At 45.2% G+C, this 18,349-nt stretch overlaps 12 protein-coding genes across 12 annotated transcripts; 5 read left to right on the top strand and 7 right to left on the bottom strand.

The window, feature by feature from the left end:
- Positions 1-112: 112 nt before the first annotated feature.
- Positions 113-2,264, top strand: KUCA_T00000299001 (uncharacterized protein; the record flags this gene model as incomplete). Its single annotated transcript, XM_022604827.1, has 2 exons — positions 113-156; positions 212-2,264. 2 exons carry the CDS (start codon positions 113-115, stop codon positions 2,262-2,264), a joined length of 2,097 nt encoding a protein of 698 aa, XP_022456356.1.
- A 107-nt stretch (positions 2,265-2,371) lies between these two features.
- Positions 2,372-3,478, bottom strand: KUCA_T00000298001 (uncharacterized protein; the record flags this gene model as incomplete). The annotated part of the gene is made up of 2 exons (XM_022604826.1): positions 2,372-3,280; positions 3,350-3,478. 2 exons carry the CDS (start codon positions 3,476-3,478, stop codon positions 2,372-2,374), a joined length of 1,038 nt encoding a protein of 345 aa, XP_022456355.1.
- A 545-nt stretch (positions 3,479-4,023) lies between these two features.
- Positions 4,024-4,446, bottom strand: KUCA_T00000297001 (uncharacterized protein; the record flags this gene model as incomplete). Its single annotated transcript, XM_022604825.1, has 1 exon — positions 4,024-4,446. The coding sequence occupies one exon, from the start codon at positions 4,444-4,446 to the stop codon at positions 4,024-4,026; it is 423 nt and encodes a 140-aa protein (XP_022456354.1).
- A 304-nt stretch (positions 4,447-4,750) lies between these two features.
- On the top strand, positions 4,751-5,380 carry KUCA_T00000296001 (uncharacterized protein; the record flags this gene model as incomplete). The annotated part of the gene is made up of 1 exon (XM_022604824.1): positions 4,751-5,380. One exon carries the CDS (start codon positions 4,751-4,753, stop codon positions 5,378-5,380), a length of 630 nt encoding a protein of 209 aa, XP_022456353.1.
- Positions 5,381-5,466: 86 nt separating this feature from the next.
- Positions 5,467-5,997, bottom strand: KUCA_T00000295001 (uncharacterized protein; the record flags this gene model as incomplete). The annotated part of the gene is made up of 1 exon (XM_022604823.1): positions 5,467-5,997. One exon carries the CDS (start codon positions 5,995-5,997, stop codon positions 5,467-5,469), a length of 531 nt encoding a protein of 176 aa, XP_022456352.1.
- Positions 5,998-6,439: 442 nt separating this feature from the next.
- KUCA_T00000294001 (uncharacterized protein) lies at positions 6,440-8,470 on the top strand (the record flags this gene model as incomplete). The annotated part of the gene is made up of 1 exon (XM_022604822.1): positions 6,440-8,470. One exon carries the CDS (start codon positions 6,440-6,442, stop codon positions 8,468-8,470), a length of 2,031 nt encoding a protein of 676 aa, XP_022456351.1.
- A 265-nt stretch (positions 8,471-8,735) lies between these two features.
- Positions 8,736-9,377, top strand: KUCA_T00000293001 (uncharacterized protein; the record flags this gene model as incomplete). The annotated part of the gene is made up of 1 exon (XM_022604821.1): positions 8,736-9,377. The coding sequence occupies one exon, from the start codon at positions 8,736-8,738 to the stop codon at positions 9,375-9,377; it is 642 nt and encodes a 213-aa protein (XP_022456350.1).
- Positions 9,378-9,626: 249 nt separating this feature from the next.
- Positions 9,627-10,217, bottom strand: KUCA_T00000292001 (uncharacterized protein; the record flags this gene model as incomplete). Its single annotated transcript, XM_022604820.1, has 1 exon — positions 9,627-10,217. One exon carries the CDS (start codon positions 10,215-10,217, stop codon positions 9,627-9,629), a length of 591 nt encoding a protein of 196 aa, XP_022456349.1.
- Positions 10,218-10,388: 171 nt separating this feature from the next.
- KUCA_T00000291001 (uncharacterized protein) lies at positions 10,389-14,771 on the bottom strand (the record flags this gene model as incomplete). Its single annotated transcript, XM_022604818.1, has 1 exon — positions 10,389-14,771. The coding sequence occupies one exon, from the start codon at positions 14,769-14,771 to the stop codon at positions 10,389-10,391; it is 4,383 nt and encodes a 1,460-aa protein (XP_022456348.1).
- Positions 14,772-15,005: 234 nt separating this feature from the next.
- On the top strand, positions 15,006-15,803 carry KUCA_T00000290001 (uncharacterized protein; the record flags this gene model as incomplete). The annotated part of the gene is made up of 1 exon (XM_022604817.1): positions 15,006-15,803. One exon carries the CDS (start codon positions 15,006-15,008, stop codon positions 15,801-15,803), a length of 798 nt encoding a protein of 265 aa, XP_022456347.1.
- Positions 15,804-15,866: 63 nt separating this feature from the next.
- KUCA_T00000289001 (uncharacterized protein) lies at positions 15,867-16,313 on the bottom strand (the record flags this gene model as incomplete). Its single annotated transcript, XM_022604816.1, has 2 exons — positions 15,867-16,149; positions 16,213-16,313. 2 exons carry the CDS (start codon positions 16,311-16,313, stop codon positions 15,867-15,869), a joined length of 384 nt encoding a protein of 127 aa, XP_022456346.1.
- A 189-nt stretch (positions 16,314-16,502) lies between these two features.
- KUCA_T00000288001 (uncharacterized protein) lies at positions 16,503-17,750 on the bottom strand (the record flags this gene model as incomplete). Its single annotated transcript, XM_022604815.1, has 1 exon — positions 16,503-17,750. The coding sequence occupies one exon, from the start codon at positions 17,748-17,750 to the stop codon at positions 16,503-16,505; it is 1,248 nt and encodes a 415-aa protein (XP_022456345.1).
- Positions 17,751-18,349: the final 599 nt, after the last annotated feature.

Genomic DNA, 18,349 nt, shown 5'->3' with positions numbered 1-18,349 from the left:
GATTGAGCCGCACACATCACGTGCGGATGTTCCCCCAGATTCCGTTGCCTTTCAAAGGCATTTGTTCTTCTTCTTGTGGAACTCCTATAACTTAACTCGAAGAACATGGACCATGTCTATTGTGCCTTACAACAATGAAAACCTCAGTATAGTTCTGTAAGTGATATGAACACGTGAAATATCCGGGACGTCTACTAACACACGCCATCAGGAGAAGCCCGGAACTGGGCTCCATAGTTCTGTACAACAAAGCGACAAAATCGCTGGAGCTGGTGAATTTGGACTCTTCTGGTCATATTCCGGATGCTGAAGACTTTTATGACTCGAAAGGTAGAATGAAGCGATTGATTTCTAGTGAGTCCCTCGTAGACTCGGATCAAGCCGCCAACAGCTACTGTCCCCATTGCGGCCAGGAAATACCAAATGATGACAAAAGAAGACAAAGTAGCACTCAGACCAGAAATTTTGATTTGGAAAACTTTAGGAGTGCAGGTCCTTCCATGAGAAGTGATTACTTCAGATTGCTCGCTAGTGGAGGCGACTTTAGCAAGCAGGAGCTGTTCGATATCATAAAAAATAGAAGAAGAAATACTCTTCTCGAAGACACTGATCCGCATTTCGAAGATGATGGAGGGGATGAAAGCGTCATAGGGGAACGTTCTAATGGTGGAGACCTTTTCTCGGATGAGGATCTGGGAGACTTTCCGGCAACACTCTTCACCCAGGGTTATTTCAAGAAGTTCTTCAGAGTGAAGCAACGACTTGGAAACGGAAGCAACGGAACTGTTCTCAAAGTTGAACATGTTCTCCATAATCTGCCTTTGGGGGTTTTTGCCTTGAAGAAGATACCTATAGGGTCTCATCTGTCCAATCTTCCGGAGAGACTTAAAGAAGTGAAGCTTCTGTTCCAGCTCACAGAGGCAAGCGGGCTGGACACTGGCATAGAAGACTTGCTGGATGATGACGGGAACTCAATCGACGGAAAGGAAAGTCTCATAAAGTATAACCATGTGTGGTTGGAGATTGATCAGGTCAGTGATTTCTCACCAAGAGTTCCCTGTGTGTTCATTCTTTTTGAATACTGTGATGGCGGGAATCTAGAAGAGCTTGTGGAAAGTCTGAAACATCCCATTATAGATATCGAGAAGACAAAACTGTACAGAAGAGCGAGAAGAACTTCCTCTAATGAAGCAACCCCAATGGAGCAGCAACCCAGATTTCTGAATGCTTTCGAGATCTACAAAATATTCAGAGATATCGTTGTTGGTGTATCATATCTCCATAGATCGCATATCCTTCATCGTGACCTGAAGCCTGCGAATTGTTTATTGAAGCAACAATTCACTGATAACCTGAGGCAGAATCCTATTTGCAGCGTTTCGGATCTTCACTCTTTTCCATCTGTGACGGTAAGTGATTTTGGAGAAGGTATCATGGAAGGAATGAAGAGAGAGTCTACAGGAGCTACCGGAACAATTGAATTTTCTGCGCCTGAGTTGTTTTTCAGAGGACAGAACGGGGCGTTAAACGATTTTACGACCAGTTCAGACGTGTACTCGTTGGGGATGATACTATACTATCTGTGTTTCGGGGAATTGCCCTACACCAGCGATGACCCCGAAGATGTTCGCAAAACAATTGAACATAGCTACAAAAATGATGCAAACCTTTCCTCCTTTGGTGATGCAAAACGGCTCAAAGAACCTCTCATGGAGGATTGGCTGAAACTCATTAGCCGCATGCTTGAGCCTCAAAGTTACAAGAGACCCAATTGCTTGGAAATACTTGCAGACTTGGTGAAGATATTTCACAAATTGCAGACTCTGGATGATAAAAACACTACTGAGAATATGACTCTATTCAAATGGGAAAGGGCAAGCGAATCTCAGGAAACGTTAACCACATATGCTCCGATCAGCACTATAAGTGATGCGGTCTTACTGGAGGATAGAGATCCCCTGACTTATCCACCGGTAGCCAACACGATGTTGAACATGTCACAGTTGGTTACATTCGCTGTTTCTATCTCAAACTTTTTGATTTACAAATATGTTTCGTACCGTCTTTCGCAGTTGGTTCCGCAGAACGTGATGAAAAATCGGGAAACGGCATTCCTGCAGCGAGGCAAACTGCTGGAGTTATTCATATATGGAATATTCCTGTGTAGCGGGATACAGATAACTTCGCCAACTCCCATAAAGTTGAAGGTTTTCCTAGTTGAATTGTTGACACTCTTGGGTATTGAACTTGTCGGTGGTACGTGATACGAAGACTTCTTGAACTTTTCGAAGCAAATCTGTTTCGGTTTGTTAAAATAGGAAAGAAAAAAGATGAAAATGTCAACCGCAAGCACCAATTAATATATCTCCGTTCAAGCATCCAATGGCAGGATGTTTGGAACAGGTCCCAACGGAGTGATCGAGTGTGGGTTGATGGCGATGTGAGACTTGGTGTAATGGAACTTAATGTGATCAAAGTTGGTTGTCTCTTTAAAGCCAGGAACCTCCCAATACAGATGTCTCACCCACTTGTGAAGGTTGGGAAAGTCGAACCGGATCATTCCCAAATTACACTTAAAATGCTGAACATACACCGGGTCGAATCTGATGATCGTGGTAAAAAGTCTGATATCAGCCTCGGTCAATTGGTCTCCAACCAAGTACTTTGATCCCTTCTTGAACTGTTCTCCCAGAACTTTTTCCACCTTATCCAAATGCTCAAATAGGGCTTTCACGTTTGTCTCATATGGCTCCTGCTTCGTAGCAAATCCAGACTTGTAAACACCATTGTTGATGTTGTCGTAAATCCATGGATTGATTTCGTCAATCTTGGACTTGAGAGAATCTGGATAGAAAGTAAGACCTCTATATTTTTCGTCAATTATCGAATCAAACTCCTCGTTGAAGATTCTGATGATCTCAGAACTTTCGTTGTTGACAACGGTTTCAAGCTTGGTATCCCAGAGCACAGGAACAGTGAATCTGCCCTCATACTCGGGCTCAGCCTTGAAGTACAACTCCTTCAATCTCTGGACTCCGTATACCTGGTCTGAAGTAGCGCCCTCGCATGGATCATCCTTCGAAGCAAATCTCCATCCATTGGCATCCATGTGCCAATGAACCACCGAAACGGGAAGAATGTCTTGAAGTCCTTTCAGTTCTCTCACAATGAGAGTTCTGTGTGCCCAGGGACACGCATAGGACACGTAAAGGTGGTATCTGTTTTTTTCAGGTGCAAACTTGGCACCTGGTTCAGACGAGATGGAGTCTCTGAAAGAGCTCTATTATGGGGAATTAGTACAAACGGCTCAAACATGGCATACCAAATTCCGCTAAAAACGTCAACTTACTGGTCTTCTCTGATATTCGCCCTTTTCGTTGGCGAATTTAAGGATTTCAATCTTTTGTTGCTGGCTGATGTTAGCACCATGAATGCCTCGTCTGAACAATGTTGAGAACCAAGTACGTACCCCGGCCATTGTCAATTGTACCAACGATTAAATTTGATAGAGATTAGTAATATGGAATATCAAAACACAATTGAAAACAAAGTTGAATCAAAGAGTTTGATGTTAAGTCAGCTAAAAACCAAGAGAGACGGCTGAGAGGCATAAGGCGGTCTTTAAATATGGGTGGGGCATTTTGCTCTGGCCCTTTTGACAGGGCAAGTTTAGTAATTTCTTAGTGATGCGGATACGGCGGAAACATTTAGGGTGGGGGTTAGTAATAGGAACCGACGATAAAAATGGTCAAATAAGAACTTTAATAATCGGCTATTAAAAACTATCTGTAATTGACTAAGCATGACTCCAAATATCACTAAAGTTTTATTAGGTTTCGGGCTTTTTCGTGGTTTTCTTGATTTTTCACAGATTTGTTAGTGCTCGTTTAATAGGCATTGCAGATACACCTTGCAGAACGTGCACATCTATAAAGAACAAGAACATGGATCTTCCAATTTTCTCTACAAAAACCATCAGATTTTCGAACTCTTAAGACACTTTTATAACTATACACATTGTTTTCAATTAATAAAATGAAACAAAACAAAGTGAAGCATCAAACTGGCCAGTATGTAATCCCCCAAAGCCCTCTCTGGCGTTATGCTTCCGAAAATTTCGCCTTTCACATCCAGAGTTTGCAATCTCAATGAAACTGTCAAGACGAATTGACCAACAGTCGAACAGAATCCACCGAGGAATGCATTGAATGGAAAGTTCCCCACCAAAACGCAGAAAATGAACTGCAACACTCCCAATGCCACCAAAAACGCAAGAAACGCATCTATCAGTCTCAGTTTCTGGTTTTCGCTAAGATCTTTCTGGTACATCTTATAGGATGTGGAGATCGACTGGCTGAACTCGGCGAGCAACGACTTCGTCGCCTTGGTCGGGGCCAAAGGCGGTGCAGCAGCCACCACCGCTACCTTCTTATCCTTTTTCGCCATGCTGTGTGTTTGGAAGAGATAAAGGTAGACTATGCAATGTCCGGCTTCAAAATTGAGAAGATATTCAGAATTTATGGAGTTAGATACAGTTCGATTGAATACCTCCAAGCCTTCGCATACACCGTGTTCAGACTGAGAGTCTTGCGCGGTTGGATTTGCGTGGACACGATAATACCAATTGCTAGTGCACTACCCTAATTTGTAGGCTCCACAGTCCGGCCAACCAAGGGTCCTACATGCGAGTCAGGTTCGACTGTTGACTATTCTTCCCAACAAATTGGGGCTACCTTTTGTCGCGTGTGACATGACGGACACAGTGATGGCTCAGTCGCAGGAGGCAGGCATAGTAACCATCGACCAGCTGAAGAATGACTCCAAGGAGAACAATCCAGCGACTTCGATCGAGCTTGTTGATAACCCATCATTGCGGATCGTGCCGCCTCTCAACTTCTGTCCAGTTGAAAAGTCTTTGTATCGTTCAGGCCAACCTTCAACCATCAATCATTCATTTTTGAAGGAACTGAACCTGAAATCGATCATTTGGCTTGCTATTGAAGACCCTCAGGACAACTTCCTCAAGTTCATAGAGGACAACAACATCAACTTCTTCTACAATCTTGGATTTACCGGAATAGATAGCAATTCATGGGATGGACTATCAGAGGCATCTATCCGCGAAGCTTTGGAGATAATTTCCGACAAGAAACACTACCCTTTGTTGGTTTGTTGCGGTATGGGAAGACATCGTACAGGAACCATCATTGGATGCCTCCGCAAACTGCAGGGCTGGAATCTAGCAAGTGTTAGTGAGGAATACCGGAGATTCACTGGAGTGAGAGGAGGCCGGATTCTGGTGGAACTGTTGATCGAGGCTTTCGATGTCAGTGCCATAGACATCAATCCCGAGACGGCACCGGAATGGTTGATACGATGAGGCAACAGGCTAAAAGAGTTCGGTTTCGTTAAAGTCGTTTAGAAAGGTATATACAGTTAATTTTTCTCATAATATGCGCAGGAAGACTAGTCTTCTTTTCTGGACTTCTGTTCATAGACCTGTTTGGCGATCTGGGTGGTTTTGTTGCTTGTTCTTCTTAAAGAGTTACACTGTTCCCATCCAACGATGCTACCAATCCATAGACCACCAAAGGACCAGTTTATTGCCTTTGAAGGGTTCTTGTAGAAAATGAATATGACCGATCCAAACACTCCCATGGTAGCCAGCCCGGTCAAACCAGCGTCACGAAAACACGGGATTTGAACCAGATTCGTAAGCTTGAAATCATCCCAGGAAATGGTCTTCCACGCCTGTGACAGGTCTGCCTTGGTTGGCTTTTCCAGCTGAGGTTTGGGCGTGGTTGTCTCGCTAAACTTTGGAGGTAGTTCATCCAGATACTGCTGCTTTGAAGCAGTCTTCACAGGCTCGGCAGCAGCCGGACTTTTGCCTTCGCTATCTTTGGACTTTCCAGAAGGCCAGTACCAAGCCATGGATTTGGAGTTCGGAGGAAAATTGACAAACAACGAAGCAGAGTAATCATCCTTTCTTGTCTCCATGCAGAATGGGTTTGCGAAAAGTAGAAAAACAGATTATACCATACACGACCATTTCAAGCTTGGCTGAAACTGTTAGTGTGAGAGGTCAGGTGATCTCTTAACTGACTGTTTAGGGTCAAACACATCAACGTATCAGAAAAGATTATTGTAGCACTGGTTTCAGAATAGTGTCAGTATCAGATCCAATACCTTCATTTTGATATTGAATACATTTGGAAGGACACCCTCCCTCAGGTGCTATCTCTGGGTTTCCAATCTCCAGCGAATCGATTGGGCGGTATTGAAATTCGCTATCATATGCGGCGCATTAATGGTGAGTACACTATATTCTGATAGAGCCGTGTGATACGGACAGTTCACTCGTCCCGAGCTTGGACAAAGCAGCCTGATTCTGTTTTTCTACTGGTGTTATTTTACTCTCTTTGGTTTGCTGCTTCTCACCATGTCTAAGGGAAGTGCAGATACAAATAGCACATTCCCCGAATCCGGGTCTGTACGAAGTATTTCGAGACGTGGCTCTCCCATCCACACGGAGTCACACAGACGTGCTTCCATGGCCAAACTAGCAGCGTCTCCGCTGGCCGGATCGCCAGCATGGCAGAGTTTTGTGGCTCCAAATGCCTTCAAATCTCCAGCTGCTGGCTCTTATGCCAGTTCTGTTTCTGGAGACGATCGAATGAACGTGTTTGAAGCAGGGTCATCCACACCTAGGGGCAGAACTACACAGAAACAGGATAGGGGTTTTGGTAGCACTTTGAACGCCGCGGAGTCAGCATTGGACTCACGCTCAAATTCTGACTCTTCTGATACCAAGTCCAGGGCTCCAAGTGTTTTGTTGGCGAATAATGCATTGGCCGCCTCGCCTCTCGACGAAGCCACTATAATCAAGACTCTGAGCAAACATCTGGCCACGGACTCTCAAACTTCACTAAAGTTACCTGGGGGTGACATTACCAGAGATTTGTATGTTATTCCACACAGACAACACCGCAGGTCCAGGAGTTTGTCTGGTGCAGATGTTGAACGTGAAAGGCGCAGTTCGTCAGTCAATGAAATGAGACTGCCTGGTGGGTTCAGAAGAGAGTTCATACAACAAAAAAATGCCCAGCGTGAGAAGTTTGGGTACACAGTGGTGAAACCGACTGTTTTCACCAGAAACTTTCTAGAATTTTTGAGCATTTACGGTCATTTTGCAGGAGAAGACTTGGAAGACGAGGACTACATCGCATGCAATTATGAAGATGGGAAGCTTTTGACGGATGAAGAAACGCCATTATTGGTTGGAGATCAAGTTCAAAAGCCAGTAGGTGGAACGGCTTCAACAATGAAGAGTTTTTTTTTGTTGCTCAAGAGTTTCATTGGAACTGGTGTGCTGTTTCTGCCAAAGGCATTTGCCAACGGTGGACTGGTGTATTGCATACTAACATTGCTATTTTTCGGAGTTTTGTCGTACTGGTGCTATCTGATCTTAATATTCTCCAAAAACAGAACTGGGGTGTCTTCTTTTGGTGATATTGGTCTCAAGCTTTATGGGAAACCCATGAAGTTTCTCATTCTGATCTCCATCGTTCTGTCCCAGATAGGCTTCGTCGCTGCTTACATCGTGTTCACCGCTGAGAACCTGAGGGCTTTCGCAAGTGGGATGTTTGGCATTCATCTGTCCATAGGTTCCATTGTCATTTTCCAAGGCGTGATTCTTGGTCCAATGTCCCTCATCAGAAACATCACCAAATTATCGCTGGCCGCATTGGTATCGAACGTGTTCATCATGTTTGGATTAGTGACCATCGTCTATTACTCTGGTGTCCACTTAATTGAGAACGGAGTTCAGGATGTTCAAAGATTCAACAGGGATTCGTGGTCTCTTTTCATTGGTGTTGCAATCTTTGCATTTGAGGGTATCGGCTTGATCATTCCAGTGGAACAGTCTATGAAACACCCCGAACAATTCCCCAAAGTGTTGTTAGCTGTTATCTGTGTTTGTTCGTCTCTTTTCATTTGTATTGGCACGCTGTGCTACTCGAGTTACGGTTCTAAAGTTCAGACCGTGATCATCCTCAATCTACCACAGACTTCAGCTGCAGTCAAGTCAATCCAGCTGTTCTATGCTCTCGCCATCATGCTGTCGCAACCACTCCAATTGCTACCAGCGGTGAGAATAATCGAGTCTAGAGTCTTCAAGAAAAGACAGAGCGGCAAAGTGGATTATACGACGAAATGGCTCAAGAACGGATTCCGCATTTGCTGCGTAGTCCTCACCTGTCTCATAGCTTATTTCGGCTCCGACAACTTGGACCAGTTTGTTTCCTTTGTTGGAAGTTTTGCTTGCATTCCTCTGGTGTACATGTACCCACCAATGCTCCACTTCAAATGTTGTGCCAAGACATTTTGGATGAAATCGCTTGACGTTGCGCTGATACTACTGGGTGGTGTTGGCCTGGTGTACACGACGTACCAGATTTTGACCGCATAAAAGTATCAAACCCCAAACTGGGTCTCCAAAGATCCAGAATAGATGGCTTTGAATGGATATATAAGGATTTCGGGAAAATAAAATAGATTTCTACGTTGCAATTGCAGTTTCATTGAGCATTGATGGTGAGCCAAAATCAGTAGTCTTCCGTAGTGCACTACCCAATCCCTCTTCCAATCAACATCACCAAATCTGAAGATCAAGCGTTCCATACCAGCAAGCCAACAGAAGGGTCAATTTCTCACGGTTTTGCGATTTGATAAATATGGCACCTAAGAGAGTGTTCTACGAAGATGATGAGGATATTTTCCCCAAGCCAGGATCTACGGAGGAGATCTCGAAGGAGTTGAAGAAACAGGAGTCTCCGGACATGCACAACGCGAGCTTCCTTGATGGAATGATGATCAGAAGCTCGCCTGTACTGGAGAAATACACCACAAAGGCAAGATTGTACTTCCATGATCTACTCACCAAGACAGAGGCCGAAGTGGGGACGCTGACTTCGGCTACGCAGAACGAGCTCAACACGGTCAAGCAGACGTACCGCAGCATCGTCGAGGAGCCAGTCCTGCCCAATTCGATATACGTTCTTACCGGTCTTCTCTCGGGTTCAATTCTTGTGAACAGAAGGGCGCTTCCAATTAGATTCATCACGCCGATAGTGACGGGTTTGGTGTCATTCAGATATGCCATGCCCAAGACATTTGATAACTCCAAGAAGATCTTGCTTGATTATGAGAAGGAGAAGGTCCCCGAGATATATGAGCAACAGGCCGAGACTTTGAAATACATTGATGGGCTAAAGAAGGAATCGACATCGTTATTGAAGGAAGCAGAGGTTGGTCCTGTGAGCTATGTGCGCCGGGCCAGGCTGTATCTTGTGGAAATTCTTGGAATTGAGAAATAGGAACAAACAGGCAACCAAGATTAGAGCAATTACTACAAATAACTATTTCACCCAAAACGTTCAATGCATCAAGAAAGCGGAAAGTATAAAAATGAAGAGACCCAGAAGATGTGGGGACAGCAAGAGAAGCTAGCTCTCGTGCAGAACCCGCAAACATTCAGCGTGTATCCACTGCAAAGCTCAACTGCTAAACCTTTACTGTCACCACTTTAGTAGAGCTTCCTCTGTAGAGCATCCTCGAGAGCGTCCTCAGTAGCGACGAGACGCGTTCGGCATGTTGTTCAGTTCAACATACTCGTTGTAGTAGTCCAGATTGGAGTTGTTGTTGTTGGCACGAGTATTGGTATCGACTGTAGGATTTTCCCTGTTGTAGACCTGCGCATACTGCTTCTCCTCGAACGGATTCTCGTGACTGACTGGATTCACAGGCGCGTAATTTCTGGAAAATGCAGTCGGCTGAGGATACTGAGGAGGATACATATTGGGGTTGTCGTAAGGGTTGTGGTTGTCAGCATTCCTCATCATGACTGGCGGCTGACTATACTGCTGTTGTCTTCTAGGCGCACAGCAGAAACACATGCTAGCCATACATTCCAGTCCACAGCACAGACACCTCACTATCGTTGAAACCAACCACATCACCACCAAACAGGCCAAAACTATTCCCACAATAGCAACAATCTTGCACACCTTATTGTCCATACATGTATCCCAGGACTTGAAGGAATTCACAGTGCTAGTCACACTCCTCTTCTCGAGAGCGCTCAGCATCTTGTTGGGGCATGTAGCCGTTTCTGAGAAATCCGTGAGCTTCTGTAGTATACTTTCGGGGATAATCATATTGGGGAATTGTAGGGTTTAAAATCGAAAATTAAGCTCTTTTCAGAAAACGAAACGATACTAAATGGTGTATAAAGAAGGAGAGTCCCCCCCTGGGGCTTTTATCCAGATCGGCGTGGCTGAGATCCAAAAAAAGATCCCATACAAAAAAACAGGGCGCGGTTGCAAATTTCAAGGCTGTGCCATAAACTTGAAGAACGAGCCCATATCAACGTAACGTCTTCCACACTCATTGAGATACTTATCCACAACGTTGCGACAAGTCCCGAAAAGTTCGACATTCTGCTCGGCTAGAGCTGCCAATTCGCTCTGTCCGATTTGTCTAGGACGGTTTTCCACATCGGCCTCTCCGGTGCTTAGAGGCTTCAACTGATTCTTTTTGGCCTTCTCCACATCGAAGATGGATTCGAAATATAGCAGTTGGTTGTAGAGATCTTTGTCAGAGTATTTATATCTCATGATACCCGTACATCCTTTGCCTCTTCCCGTACCACTGACACACTTTCTTCCGTAAACGGAGATCTGTCTGGTCTCGTTTCCACATGTCTGGTCGTCACAGACCAACCAGGCGGTGTAGTACATAGATATATGTGCGCGAATGATCCTCTCCAACTGAGAAGTGATCCGCAATCTCGGCAACACCTGCGAGCACTTGTTACATTTGATACCTGCAAAAACCACCTGGTAGTCGTTCGAAGCTAGAAGACCACCGAACGGGAAGCTGGAGCCGCACGAACACTGGATCTTCAGGAATTGGCAAGATCTGAATCTCTCTTCGTCAGGAATCAAAGACTCAAACGGCTGCAAAGCATTATTGGCAGTGGAAGTGCTAGCTCTTGCTCTGGCCTCGTACCTACGACTGTCCAGTCCCAGTGTCGAGGCCAATCTCACCAGATCGTTTCCTTCGATACGCTCCAAGATTCTTTCCACCGGTGCAAAAATTTGCTTTTCAAGGTAATAGGAAGCATCTGGAACAAGACCGGAGTTCTTGGACAGAACCTCCGCGAGAGGTCTGGCTCTTGCGGCTGGTGATAGCTTGGCTTCCTCATCGTCTTTGGGTTCAACTATGATGAAAGACAACACGGTACCAGACTTGACAACTTTGCCCTGTTTCTTGAGCCTCAGCGCAACTTGGACATGAGGCAGCGAGTCTGCAGCACTGTTGTACAGAGTAGGGTCCTTGCTGAGACGGTTGTTGATCGTGAATTTTGTTGTTGTTATGGTGTGCTCCTTGATCTTAGTGGCCATGTCAGACAGATAGCTGTACACCTCGTTCAGAGCAGTCTCTGAGTCCTGATCTCCGAGGATCTTGTTCAAAACATGAGTAGAGATCTCCTTAGAAAGTTCACAGTACTCTCTCCGTTTCATGTCCAAACCCTTAACTTCTAAAGCCACTTTCTCTTGGTCCCCCACCATCACAGCATTGAGAGCAGCATACTTCTTCTTAGCGTGCAGCAAGAGCTTCTTGAAGATGTTGTCGATATCAATCTCGAGAAGTCTGTACCTTTCGTTGACCTTGATCTTGAAGTCTTCGCCAATTTCCACGGCTTCCTTGTAAGACTTGCACCCAGTGTCAATCATGACAGAATCAGTGTCACCATATACCACACGAAGCCCCAGACCTTCGGCCAGTTGTCTCGTGTTCATCAAAATCTCTCTTCCTTTGTTAGTAACCAGCATTGCTAGAGGCTTTGCGTAGAATCTTGAGTTCACATAACCCAGACAACCGTACATGGAATTGGCAGTCAGCTTCAACGCCTGTTGTTTGATGTCATATTGAGCTTTTTCCACAGCCGTGGCTCTTGGATCTTTAAGAAGCTTCTTCACCTCTCTTCTCCTGTTCACTAAAGCAGCCAACAGTCTAGGGAGAACACCTTGGTCCGTTGACTCTTCTGGAACCTCTGGCAAAACATCCTCATCTTCCTTAGATCTTGCAACTGTTGTGAAGCAGATGTTAAATTCCTGGATGATGCTTGGATATAGAGAGTTGAAGTCCATCACCAGTACGTAGTTAGTGTGAAGACCCTTCTCGGGCTCGAACACCAGACCACCCTGGAACCGGGCCTTTTTGTTTGTGGTCTGGTGAGCCTCGTCATCTTCTGCGTCAGCATTGACTGGTGCCTGAGGTCTCTGCTTTTTGAATTCTTTGTCAGGAACAATATATCCTTTCCGGGAAAACTCGTGGAGCAAAATGAACTCATTACGACCTGCTCTGGTTCCACCTAAAGTTGCAGCCCACGCGTTACCAGCCAAATTTGTCAACTGTTTCGATAGCGACAAGATTTGCATTCTAAAAGCCACCTCAGTGGTTATCAGAACATTGGCAGCATTCTCCTTCAAGGCCGAAAGAAACACATCGGCACTCTCTGAGTACTGAGGCTTGCTGTAGTTGATCTCAAGAGCAGTATGCTTCTTCCTACAGACAACTTGGAACATCTCAGGTAAATCCCAGGATTGACATTTTCCTGTAAGAGATTGTCCCATTTCATTCGCGATGTCACACAACAATCTACCATGGAATACCTCACGAATCAAGAAGGCGTTATTGCCAGACCCTCCAATGCGACCGAATCTGTCGGGCCATGCCTTTCTACTACGACGCCCTAGCGCACTCCAGGTCGTGATTTTGTGTTCGTGCAATCTATGCACCAGCAAGTCGAGAGATATGTTCTCCAACCTGTGACCAACAAACACATCAGGATCTGCTCTGGTGACGAGGGCGCAGAAGTAGTTGAGCATAGTTTTTTCGTTGGGGAAGGTCCGTAGTACAAAATCGTCCTTTTGAGCCGTTTGCGTCAAACCTGGAGGAAAAGTACTTGCACCCACTGGTCGAACCAGGGTGATCACACTATCAGGAGCATTATCATAGGGTATGTCTTGCGGGACGCTGTTAAAGGTCGCGAGAGAGATCGACACCAGTTCCTGTTTGTTCGTCTTGGGATTGAGCACAGATTGAGTAGAAAGACCCATTAGAGTCAGGTTCGGTGGAGCAGGTTGAGAAGACAGGGGAGTGATCTTATTAGCGGCTGACACTGCCACTTCAACCTTACAGTGAGATGTATTTCTGATAGAATCAAACTCTGGGTTTTTGATCTCCAACCAACATGGGCCCATAACGTTTCTTTGAACCACAAAGTTCTCGAAAAGGCTGGAGTTGCCACCAAAAACATGGTTAAAAGTGTCTCCTTCTAGATCTGCGGGGATCTGTTCTCCAGATGATCCAGGAGTCTTATATGGGAGCAAAAGTTTGAGGTAGTCAGCTTCAGCTGGGACCCCTGGCAGCTCAAAGGCGTACTTCATGTGTTCGGCCTTGTACTTCAACTGAGAAATACCGTACTTCTGCAACAGTAAAGGGGTAATTTCATCGGCAACATCTTGAGGAGTCACAGGGACGTCTTCGGTTTCCTCTTCATCAGAACCTTCGTCGTCATCCGAGACTCTTCTAAACTTTCTGGGCAAGAAATAAAGTTCTCTGTACATGCCATTCACTTGAACCATACAAGAAGCAAGCTCTCCTGAAGAAGTTTCAGCCTTTCCAAAAAGTAATAAGGAACCATCAACCTCGGCGTAATCCAACCAGAACATCTTGAGACTAGAGCCATCGCCAAACGCGTCTGCCTCCAACTTAGAATCACTCTTCGCAGGCGAAGATGACATGGTGTAAGAGCTGTTGGCGCTTCTAAAAGGAGAAGACGAAGCCTCTACCTTTGGTTTCACCTCCTTGGTGGCAGTAAGATTAACCTCTTTTGTAATCTTAGAGGTCACGATTCTGCTTTTCCTGGAGACCACCACTTCCTCGTCAGAATCTGATTCCTCAGCCTTGACCCGCTTAATAGGAGACGATATATCGGCTGCACTCTCTTGTGGTTTACTGGGAGAGGATATGGAATAATCGATGGAGTCATTCGTAGGTGGTTCATCGATATCACTGCTGAGTTTCTGCCTCTTGGAAGCAGATCCCAAGTCATCATCTTCCTCGTCATCGTCTGCAAGAGCAAGGCGAGATTTCACCAGATTAGCCTTGGATGTGAACGAGGGGCTGGAGCCAAAGGGCGATGAACCAGGTTTTCTCACAGAAGAAAATGGATCCTTTCTGGACAGGGATCCAAATGGGGTAGACACCTTCTTCGAAGAGCTGGCACTGACTTCAAACGAATCCAAAATATCATCAACTAGACCTTTGTCTAAAACCTTTTTTGGCTTTTTGTCTGTTGTATCAGGTTTGAAGAAAGAATTGATGGAGGCTGTCTTTCTAACTTTGGGCTTCTTCTTTTCCTTCTTGCTAGTACTGGTGTCTGCATCATCGTCTTCTGAAACGTACTCGTTGCGATTGTCCCATTCGTCAGCTCCAGTTTCAACATATCCTTCACCGTTATCGTCCACGATAAAGTCATCTTGCAATAATTGGTCCCTCTTGTGCTTTCTGTATTCATCCTCATCAACCTCTTCGTAGATGTCAACTTGGGAGTCATTGTCAGACTCTTCAACCACTTGGCGACTAGAACCTGCAGCTCGGGCTTCCCTGAGCCGTGCTAGCTTGTCAGCTCTTCCCATGGCTTTTCTGTTCTTGTTAAGAGGGAGAGGAAGTGTGGTAGAAATGGAACGCGACGCGTTATATTATTCCCTCTACAACCTCATCTTGATTCCGTGCACGTCTACGTGCCTCGCCCTTATGAAATTTGGCAGATGAAATCTGTCAGTACACGATTCATTGAATTTGAAGTTTACTATGGCTGAATAATGGTAGGCTTACCACAGGTTGCACGATCTACACTGATTATCTCCAGCATGTCTGACGAACCCAAGTGCCCCGTAGACCACTCTACGAGGGAAGCATGGCTTAAGAACTCCGCGAATGTTGCTCCCCACCCAATACCCGAAGGAACGCCCGAAGGGGCCACTTGCCCGGTTAACCATGAGGCTCGTCAATCATGGGTCAGCAGGCTTTTATGGGCAGAACCGGCAACCAAAGGAAACGAGATTACAGCATCTAGTGGTAAGTCCCACATAATAACTGAGGCCATAGAGGAGCCTGGTGAAAGCTGCTCTTCTGGGACTCTGCAGAACACCCCCGCCTTTACATCGACAGTCAGTCTACCAACGGATAGAGAAATATCAACGATACCCAGAACCGGTGCCGGCGAAAACTGGGTTTACCCCTCTCAGAAACAATTTTTTGAAGCGATGCAGAGAAAGAAGTGGAACCCTGAGGCTCAGGACATGAAGTCAATAGTTCCCATCCATAATGCAGTCAATGAAAGAGCCTGGTACCACATACGGCTATGGGAGCTCGGTCAGGGAGGAGATAAGTGTGGAGGAATCCAGCTGACTAGTTTCAAAGGAGAGTCCAAGAAGCTGACTCCAAGAGCAAGAATGAAATGTTTCTTTGGATATGAGAAACCCTTCGATCGCCATGATTGGACCATAAATCGCTGTGGAAAGGAGATAGACTACGTGATCGACTTTTATGGTGGTAAAGCCGATGCTTCGAACCCAGCTGCTCCAAGCTTCTACCTGGACGTTCGCCCCAAACTGAACAGTTTCGAGGGAATCAGACTACGTGTGGCAAAAGCACTAGGCTTCTAGACAACTCTGTAAATATCAAACAAATTTTCATCATTTTTACTTATATGGACAGGCAGGTAGGGTCTAAATACTCAAGTTAAGATGGGGCAGCATTGGTGGTCTAGGATCAGATCTAAAATCTGCTTCCCACCGCACCGTTCTTACCAACAGATTGCATGCTCTGAAATATACGTTAGTAATCTTTCTGAATTTTGAACAGATTTCGGTGTCACTTACCTCACCAACTTTGACGTTTGCCTCGAAGTACTTAGCAACACATCTGTCGATGCATGTAGTCTCGGTCTTCGTCAATTCACCATCAACGTAGCTCTTCTCAAAACATTTCTTATGACACGAGTCAACCAATCTAATTAAAAATGTCAGTAATCATGTGGTACTGAATGAGGCCTTTATGGACTTTTCAACTTACTGGTTGAACATGGTGGTGACCATGTCCAGTTCAGACTCAGCAGCCTTGATCTTGGCCTCAGATGAAAGAGATGGAGAGCTTCCCAAACCGAAAAATGACATTATTGTATATTGAATGTGTTATACTGTATCAACTAGATATCTCAGTGTTAGAAAGAGCTTTCTCTTTCTTTTGAAGGCGGTCTTCGGCGAAAAAATATTGGGTCGGAGACACTACTAGGATAGTCTGCTAATCTTGATAAATTGACCACAGACAGGGTTATATTAATACAAAACACCAATAAATAATCATTACACTGTGACTCCAAATATAGAGTCATTCTCCTTAAACTCGTGGGTCTTGCTTTGCTTCGATTCGTAGCCCGGTAGTCGCCTATAGCCCACAATGATACCTTTCAGATCATCTCCAGAAGACATCACGAGAATGGTTATGACCGCCAAACATGCCAGAAGGACCAATGTGAAAATTCCAAAAGCTATCAAAGACCTTCTTCCTGGGAGATCGCTAGGATACTTGTGGTATAGTCTCACCAGTTTAAACACCACATAGGCAGCTCCACAGGCATAGACGAAAAGACAGAGAGACAGTCCTTTCTTGGACCTCCTCACTGCACAGAAATCCGCGAACCACAGAACCACCATGGAGACGGGCATCACCACAATGGTCAGAGCAAATTCCACGTCAGATCTGGAGATCAAGATCAGGATGAACTGCAGCGCAAAAGCAGGAAAGAAAAATGCGCATAGAAACAGCGCTGTTCTGTGAAGATGAAAGTACATGACTTTTCTCTGGATCTTGACGTTCAAGCCAACATCAAAGGCACTCAAGCCACCCAATTGGTCAGTTAGCCAAAAGTAGGAAATACAGAACTGAATGATGCAGGTAACACACGAAACAGCTATCACTGCAATGGAAGCACCCTCAGTGGCAGCAGCCCAATTGCCTGTGAGATCTGGAATAAGAGTAACCTGCAATTCATGATATTGGATTCCACAGTAAATGGCCATTGCACCCAAAAATATAACCAACGAATAAAGATGCAACACACTGGATGAGATGAACACCAGAACAGTAGCCACTACCTGGTATATTTCAGCGAAGATGAAAAGTCCCAAATATGTTGCCACTCCTCGGCTTTTTCCCTCCGAATGAGAATGTTCATCCTCTCCATAGAAGTCGTGGCCCCTCGTGTGCTCTCTGGTATACACTCCAAAAATATAGCACTGCAAAGCCAGAACTAGCACTGCCGATAGCCAGGATACGAAAAAGAATAGATGTTTGATGAAAGTATGGGGCCAGGTCTTAGCGCAAAGACGGTCAACAAATGAGGCCCGGATCACAGTTTGCACCTGGTCATCAACATAGTACTCTTCTTCGTCGTCATCGGTGAGAGATCTCTCTTCGTCTTGTTCGTCGTCGTTCTCCTCCTCGTAATATTCGCGTGAAGGTATTTGTTGTGCGTCCATTGAGCTTTCCCACTTTGAGAACGGAATTGCCGTATTCAAATGAGCTTGTGGTATCTGCGAATAACCGGTCATATCAGAAACATATCTTGTTATATCAAGAAAAAAACATGGGGAATGCAAGATCCTTGATGATCATCTTTCTATTTTTACCTGCTGTGCCTCTGGCAAGGCTGTGCTGAATAGAGTGCCTAGCCTGGCCTAGCTTGGCCTAACCAGAAAGGCTCGGCTGAAGTCGGGGCCGGTTCACACACTGCATAAAATGCATATACGATGGTGAGGTTTGATCGTTTTGGGAATCGAGATTCAATTTAGTTTAGTTTTGGAAATTTGTGTCATTTTCAATGTCCGAACTATCGTCTGCCCTCTTATCGTAATCTCGTCTTGCACCTTCCCAAATAGGACGTGCCCGCGCGGAGAAAGACTCAAATATGCAGCTGCCTCTTTCTGACTTTAGCGACTCGTTAATTCCATCTTTATAAGGGCTCAGGGGACTCTGTAAAGATTTCGGGCCTTGGCTAGGTGAAAGTTGAATGATATAGTGTCGATATTCGGTAATTTATTGCTTGGATTGCTTATACTTGCTTTTATTTTTTGGTGGCTCTAGTTTTTTTGGAAGGCCCCCTTGTTCTTTCGATCGCGTCACTTCAACGTCTGTAAAGCAGCACCTTCCT

The sequence above is a fragment of the Kuraishia capsulata genome, genomic scaffold (assembly GCF_000576695.1).
Source record: "Kuraishia capsulata CBS 1993 genomic scaffold, Kuraishia_capsulata_scaffold_1, whole genome shotgun sequence".
Lineage (NCBI taxonomy): Eukaryota > Fungi > Ascomycota > Pichiomycetes > Pichiales > Pichiaceae > Kuraishia > Kuraishia capsulata.
The sequence above is the reverse complement of the archived record's forward strand: the minus strand, read 5'-3'. Positions and strand labels throughout refer to the sequence as shown.